The sequence below is a fragment of the Lathyrus oleraceus genome, chromosome 2, assembly GCF_024323335.1.
Source record: "Lathyrus oleraceus cultivar Zhongwan6 chromosome 2, CAAS_Psat_ZW6_1.0, whole genome shotgun sequence".
In the NCBI taxonomy this organism is placed as follows: Eukaryota; Viridiplantae; Streptophyta; class Magnoliopsida; order Fabales; family Fabaceae; genus Lathyrus; species Lathyrus oleraceus.
Window position 1 is genome coordinate 383,679,951 of NC_066580.1, and position 8,425 is coordinate 383,688,375.

Genomic DNA, 8,425 nt, shown 5'->3' on the forward strand with positions numbered 1-8,425 from the left:
TTTACCATAAAATATTTTATTCTTCTTGTCTAAGTATTGAAATCTTTTAATGATAAAGGCCATTTTCTTATCATTTGAGTCTCCTTCAGAGCCTTCGGATTGAGAAGATTCTTCAGAGTTCCATACTTTACGGACCTTTACATATTTTGTAGAAGACTTCAAATCTAGGGACTTTGACTTCTTAACAGGTTCATATCCATTGAGCTCCATCTCATGACTCTAGAGATTATTGATAAGACTTTTAAGACTTAATGATTTTAAGTTATTAGCCTCCTGGATAGTTGTTACCTTGGGTCTATATTTAACAGGAAGACTCCTAAGCATATTTTTGACATGATCAGAGGTAGTGTAGCTCTTATTCAGAACCTGAAGTCCATATACAAGAATTTGAAACCTAGAAAACATGGTTTTGATGTCTTCATCCTCCTTCATTTTGAACAACTCATATTTTTAAACCAAAAGGTTAACCTTAGCTTCCTTAACTTGTTGATTCCCTTCATATGTAGCACATAGGGATTTAAAAATGGTCTTAGAATTAGATTTATCAATGATTTTGATGTAATATGGATAAGGTATAACATCAATCAAGATGCTTATAACTCTGATATTTTATGTATTTCTTTTCTGAGCAAGTGTGAGATATTTTCTATCAGACACCATTCTAACTCCATTGACTTGACTATCAATGCCATCTTCCAAAATATTCTACAAATAATCATCAAGACTTATGATATGAGTATACATATTGCTCTTCCACCATTCAAACTCAGTGGAGTCTCCACTGAAGGTTGGAGGTTTAGTTATATAATTGTTTTTATCAGAGGTATTGTAATCACGATTAACAATACCAAAAGGATTAGGAGTTCCCCCCACCAGAAACAGATACTCCATAATCAACCATGATAAAATATGTATTTTTCTTAGGATCTTTTCTGCACCACTATTAAGTGTTTAACATAGACTTTGCTCTAATGTCAACTGAAGGTGAGAAAAAACCTAAGAATGGGGGTTGAATTGCGTTCACTATTTCTTTTATGCTTCTGATGGATCTCAATAAGATTTTGAACACCTGGTTCAAAGTGTGACTCAAAGATACTATGTTAACTTTTGAAAGTTCTTATCAGATTCTAAAACAGAATCTGACTCAGAGTTGCAAAGTTGATAGCAATGGAATGATAAATACATAAGCCAGGAAAGTAAAAGTAAAGACACAAGCAGTTATCCTGGTTCCTTTCACAACTTGAGGGTAGTCCAGTCCCCTTGTACTTCCAAGGTATTTCCACTATAACCAAACTGATTACAAATTCTCAAGCACCAAGCAAGAGACTTCTAATGCTCAAACCCACAAGTAAGAGACTTATATGCTTAATAACACAAGCAAGAGACTTCCAATTATCAAACCCTCAAGTAAGAGACATCTATGCTCAAGCATACAAGCAAGAGACTTCAAACGCTCAAGCACTAAAGCAAGAGATTTCTGACTCTATAACAAATTGTTAAGATATTTAGCTAACAATTACATTTGATATAAAATTAGAGGTGTAGACAAAATACAACTTAGAAAGACTCTAAGACTTAAGAACTTCTAAAATATACACAATGTTAAGATGTTCTAAGTCTAGCTTGTTTTTAACATAGTAACTTCTCTTTGAAATATCAATGTTCAGAGTCTTGTATTGCATTGTATTGTATTAGTCTTCTTCTTCAGGTCTTCTACTCCTTATATAGAGAAGAAGAAAAAGACGTTGAAGAATTTTACCAAAAAAATGGGCTAGATTTGTACTTGATTGGACACATCAAGAAAGCACCTTTCTACAAGAGAAATTATCTGTTGAAGCTTGGATAACAAAGAAGAGATTTTTCCTTAGGTGTTCACGTGAGCAAAAGGTTTCCAAGTCTGTCATAGTTGCCTCGATTGAAGAGAATATGCTTTAGAGGTTGACTTTCTTCATACTTCACTCTTCAGAGGCAGATATCTTCAGAGTCTACTTCTTGGCTTCTGAAGCTTTAGAGTATGGATGACTAGAGGCTGACTTTCTTCAGAGTTAGGATTATTCATCAGAGCCAGAGTCTTTAGAAGTGATCTTTAAAGCTAGAGTTTGAACTCCAGATTCAGAATCCTCAAGCATCTCTTCATCTATTCTTAGTCTTATAATCCTGCAGACTTAAACAAATATTAGAATACCCAATTGTTCTTTCAATAGTTTTTTATCATCAAAACCCAAGGGATATGGTATCAACAGTTTATGTTATTATTGTTAAATATGTCTGAGATACATTTGTATTCATGGTTGTGGAAATAGTAATATATGGTTAGATGAAAGAGTTGGATTTGATCAAGTGGTTCTAGTTGAAGATGAAAGAGTTGTTGTTTATGTTGTTTTTTTTATTGTTGTTGGTTTTGTTGTTGTTGTGTATGAGACACATTTGTTATATTGTTGTATGTTTTTATCAAGATTGGTTTAATCTTTTTTTGTTTTTTAATATAAATGGGATCTTTATCTAGTGACGAAACTCATACAAATAAAACTCGTACAAATGAAAATCATACAAATGAAACTCGTACAAATGAATATCAAACTATAGAAGGAAAAAAGAAAATAAAACAAAGAGGTGCTACAATGATGGCTAAATTAACAAATGTCTGCAACTTTGGTAACAGATTGTCGATCGAGATTAATATCGTAACTTGAACATGTTATGGTGATAATTCTTCGCTTTTTAGGAGCTATGTTGTGTTTCTTGGACATAACAAAGTGAATATTTTTTATAGATGATTGGACTCAAGTATAACAAAATATGAAAGAACACATATGGGCTGAAGTTAAGGTATTATTTTTAATTTACATGGTTCAATAGTATTTTTTATAATTACTAATACATACTTATTGATGTAACTTTAGTCAACTTTTGAGTTTATTGATGATAAAATGAAAAAAAGTGAATCACTTATGTTGGTTAGTGTTGGACAGACTTTAAGTCACAACTCACATGTGACTACATTACAAATCCTAAGGTTGGTCTTGAGCATCCAACTGTGAAATATAATTTTATTGGCAATAAGGTTTGGAAATTTTTTGTGAAGTCTCGTAGTTATGTTGATTTCTTAGTTAGTAGTAATCTTATTTTCTAATATTTTTATGCTTATGGTTTATACATACAACCATGAAAATTAATATTTTCACTATATTTATAACAGGTTAAAAGTGAATTAGGAAAACTAAATAAGGCAAAAAAAAACAAATACACTCATAGATTATCTCGTGGGGGTTACAGAAAACTTAAGGAAAATTTGATTAATGAAAAAAGACAACAAATGGGAGATGAGGACTCCATGAATTGTGATCGCAATCCATCTCCACCATCACGATATGAGAAGTGGAAGAGGGCTATGCAAAGACCAACTTAAGAGTTCACTTAAGATGTCTCATGAGAAGTCGCTGAGAAAATTGTAATTATGATTTATTGTGCGTATGATTTGTTATGTGTAATTTAAATTTCTTTGGTAACAATATACCTTATTCATGATGTGTAGGATTCATTGATTGATATGGTTAATCAAGATTCTTTTTTTCTACAATCACGACATGATATATTAGTATAAGCAATCGGAACAAAAAAGCATAGTGGACATGTACGTGGTGTTGGAGAAGACATCGACATGAGATTATTCTTTAGTACATCAAGAAAAACCACACATGTGCAAAAGAAATATATGGACAAGATTGTTAAGAAGAAGTTAGCAAGTGAACGTGAATCGAAAAAGAAGGAGTTGGAAGATTTAGAGGAGGTGTACAATAAAGTTGGAAGCTACGTTAGGATATAAGGGGGGGGGGGGGGGGGGGGGGGGTTCGCAGGAAAGAGATGAAGGAGCTCGTTGGTGTATGTGAATTTTTTTTATATGGATAAATAAGATTTTAATGTTTTATCTTAAATGTGAGATATATTGTGTTGAATTTGTTTTATGTTGTTGTTATTTTTATGATGCGGAGATTAGGTGGTAAGACCCAACCATGTCCAAATGAAGATAATGATCAATTTCCTGAAAGAGTTATTGTAGGTGATGCAAGCACAAGAGAAAAATGTCTAATCGCCCATACCGATATCCATAATGAGATATTAGTTTCTTCTAAAGATTCAATTAGACAACTGGTATATCACGTTATGGATAAGAAAGAACTAATTCATCTTCAATTAGATCATGATCGAGAGCTAAAGGTTTTCTATGTTGATCCTAAAGATATAAGAGATTTTATGTTTGAACAATAGTGGTTGGACGTAGGGGTACCACAATTGGAGTGCACATATGGATATGATTAAATATCTTATTATGGTACATTCATCGTGTTTGTACAAGACTAATTCCTCGTTTATTTTTTAAATTTTGTTTAACCATTTAGGTAGATTCGTCATGTTTGTATAGAATTAAATAAATCAGATATTTATGGATTCTTAGATCCATTTAGTATTCAATTTACAAATAATTCTCCAGAGAGAGAGAGAGGGGAGAAAACCATTGTGTCGGGCTCAAAGGGAAGAGTGGTGGTTGTCATTGAGGTGGCGGCGGCGCAGTGCAGTGGTTGGCGCGTGAGAGGCGAAGGTTCGACGATGAAGAGCTAAAAGGAAGATAGATATGTGAAAACGTGAAAACATATTGAGGAAGGAAATGTGAATTTTATATTGACATCGATGCAATCAAATCAATATATTAAGTTAGAGAATGTTGCACAAAAGAAATTGTTAAAGATTCACTTTCACAAATGATAATAAATTATATTTAATCATAAAAATATGATATTAAAGATACGGTCGTACGATGAATTTTTAAATATTTAATTATAAATAATATTAAAATTTATTTAAAAAATTGAAATAAAATTTAAAAGTTATTATAAATAATCATCAAGAAAAAAGCTTGACTTGATGATCCATTATTAATTTTAAAAGATTATATTAAAAAAATCATTTATAAGTGGAGATATAAAATAAAAATAATTTTATAAACTTATAAAATAAAAATAAAAATATAACCAGTCAAAAACAAAATTTAACTTGAAATCAATTATGAATCATGAGAGGCCATTATAAATTTTAACAAAAATATATCAAAAAATTATTTATAATTGAAGATATAAAATAAAGAAAAAAAATTAAAATGTACCCTAACAAAAATTGAACAGAGACCCTTTCATTCAAACAACAAAACCTTAATCACTCAGCTACTGCATGTAAAGTATTAAATGTTTAAGTATATATTACTTATTATTTATTGTAATTTTTTAACTCCAAGTTTTGAGACCCCCATTTTTTAAGGACCTATTTACCCTGATGTTATATATCATCTCTATCATGTAAATAGCACATTTATGGTTTCATATGCCACATATCATATATAAGGGACCTATTTAACCTTAAGGAAGGAACCTCAAATAACATTTTCCTAAGAAATTAATATAATCCTAAAGTAGAACTGATTTATTCTCAATGCAATTGCTTGCTTCTCTCTGCAAGTTATAAAAACTAAAATCATCAAACAATATTGCAGCCTTAGTACTATTATTATTATTATACATATAGCATTCTACATCACATCCTTGTTCCTGTGTCAAGCTTTGAAAATTTTCTAAAAACATGCAAATTTCTTTCATTTGCCATTCAGAAGTATCTCCAGCTCCAAATCTATAGATTTTCCTATCTATCTCAATTGTACTGTAACCAGGTACCTTCTTCAGTCCCAATCCTTCCATCTTTGATCTCACCTTTCTTGATTCATTCCACTTTCCTCCTTCAGCGTATATGTTCGATAACAAAGTATAGTAACCTGTATCATCTGTGCTTATTCGTCTGAGTTCTTCACCGATTTTCTCAATCACGTCCATCCTCCCGTGTATTCGGCATCCGTTAAGCAAAGCTCCCCATATGCTAGCATCTACTGGCATTTGTATCGATTTAATTATTTTGTATGCCCCGTTGATATCACCGGCACGACTTAGAAGGTCGACTATGGAGGCAAAGTGTTCTTGATTGGGCACTACGCCATAATCCCTCATAGAGTTGAAATAAAGTTTTCCTTCTTCGACGGATCCGGCGTGCCTGCAGGCGGATAAGATGTTCATGAAGGTTACTTCGTTTGGTTTGATATGTGAGTTAATCATTTTAGTGAAGAGTGAGATAGCAGCGTTTATTTGACCGTGTATGCCATGAGCAGCAATCATGGTACTCCATGACACCACACTTTTCTCGAGTATGCTATCAAAAACTCGTCGGGCTGTTTGAAGGTCTCCGCATTTCGCATACATGTCTACCAAAGATGTATTGATATAAACATCATCTTGATTACCGGTTACGATGATCTTATGGTGAATCCATTTTCCCTTGTCAAGATAACCCAAATTGGAGCAAGCTTGAATTGCACTTAAAAAGGTTACTTCGTTAATCTCGAGGCAGTTTCCATACATCTCATCGAATAGGTTGAGTGCTTCTAATGAAATGCCATTCTGAGAAAACCCACAAATCATACAGTTCCATGTCACAATGCTTTTCTTCCTGATTTTGTTAAAAATTGTGTATGCCGAATCCACAAAGCCGCATTTTGAATACATATCCATCAAAGAGTTCTGAACAAATTCGTCGACAAAGCCTCTTTTCATGACATGACCATGTATCTGTTGTCCGAATTGTATCAAACCAGCACTTGCACTTGCTGAAATTGAACTTGCTAAGCTATATGAGTCTGGCATTAGTCCCTTTGCCACCATATGCGCAAAGAGTACCATGGCTTTACTGTTTAAACCCTCGCGAGCAAAAAATGATATGAGTGTATTCCACGATACAACGTTGCTGTTTCCTATTAAACGAAGAAGTTTTTCGCAACTACTTATTTTCCAGCATGCTGCATAGAAATCTATCAGTGCAGGCCCAAGATCAAGATCAGCAGCATCCATTGCATTCCTCAAAACAAAGCAATGAACTGATTTTCCCTCTTTTAACCAACCTAATCTAGCGCAGGAATTCAGAACACTAATCATTGTCACTTCATTCAGTTCTACCTCTGAATCTTGCATCTTAATAAAAGCACCTATTGCCTCTTCAAAGCACTCATTTTGATTATAGGACGAAATCATAGAAGTCCAACAAGAAGTACTTCGATCAACGAGAGATTCAAAGAGCCGTTTCGCTTTACACAAGTAACCACACTGACTGTACATAACAATAAGAGAATTACTCAAACTACCATCACCAATCATGCCTTCTCTGATCACATATCCATGAACTGATTTAGCCAACCTCAAGCAACCAATTTTAGCACAAGCCTCAGCTATACTAAGCAGCATAACCGAGTCAGGCCTAATCCCCTCAGAAACCATCGAACGAAACATTCCCAATCCCTCTCTATAAATCCCATTCTCAACATAACACGAAACAACAGAACTCCAAGAAACCAAATCTCTCTGACACATTTCATCAAACACCTTCTTCGCATCACTTAAGCAACATAATTCTCCATACATTCCAAGCAACGAAGTTCCAATAACACGATCCTCACTAAACCCAGATTTAACTATCTTCCCATGCAACTTTCTTCCTACAACCAAGTCAGCAACACCAGAAGCAGCCCTTATAAGAGAAGGATACAAAAAACTGCAACTCTGAGTGAGGTGAGAAGAACCCATATGAATGTGATGATTGTAAAGAGAAAGCACTTGGTCAAACAAGTGATTCCAAAGGTAACATTTGACGAGAACACCAAACATGAAGGAATCAGGAGATGGGTATGCATAAAAAACGAGTCTTGAAGATTGCAGAGAACCCATTTGGGAATAGGACTCGATGAGCTTTGTGGAGGCAAGTGGGTCATTGTGAAGGCCGGTTGTTACAAGATGGGAATGGAGCTGAGTGAGTTGTCTTAAGGTTGAACATGACCTGAATAACGGCATGTAAAGTGTCATCTCTGTGTTGTGTATGGGTTGCTAATGGATGAAGATGGTGAAGAGGAATTGGAGTGAGAAGGTTGAAGAGAAAGAGACAGTGAGACATTCTAGGTTTGACGGAATCACAAACGCAGATGGCATCAAGAAGAAGCAACTATGCAAGAAAAGTGTCATCGGTAAAGCTTAGCGGGAACGGAAAAGATGAAATGAATTTACATTTGATTGAGATGATAATTTATATATTGATTAAAATTACATTTTCTTTTTGGTAATATCTACTAGTATTCATTTAAAATCACATGTCTATGATATAAGGATGTGAAATAAAATTTTAAAAGTCTATCGATAAGAAAAATAAATTTGGCATCTTCATTAAACTTATAGTACAACAAAAGATTATTATTTAAAAAGCAAGGTTAGAAATTAACTTAAACAAAAAAAAAAGGAATTTTAATCTTGTTGTTACCTTAGTTTTTCGACACAAACATTGATTA

At 33.6% G+C, this 8,425-nt stretch overlaps 1 protein-coding gene across 1 annotated transcript; it reads right to left on the minus strand.

Moving 5' to 3' along the window:
• Window positions 1-5,343: 5,343 nt before the first annotated feature.
• LOC127119621 (putative pentatricopeptide repeat-containing protein At1g69350, mitochondrial) lies at window positions 5,344-8,183 on the minus strand. Its single transcript, XM_051049887.1, has one exon. The coding sequence runs from the start codon at window positions 7,947-7,949 to the stop codon at window positions 5,460-5,462; it is 2,490 nt and encodes an 829-aa protein (XP_050905844.1). The 5' UTR covers window positions 7,950-8,183; the 3' UTR covers window positions 5,344-5,459.
• Between the last annotated feature and the right edge of the window lie 242 nt (window positions 8,184-8,425).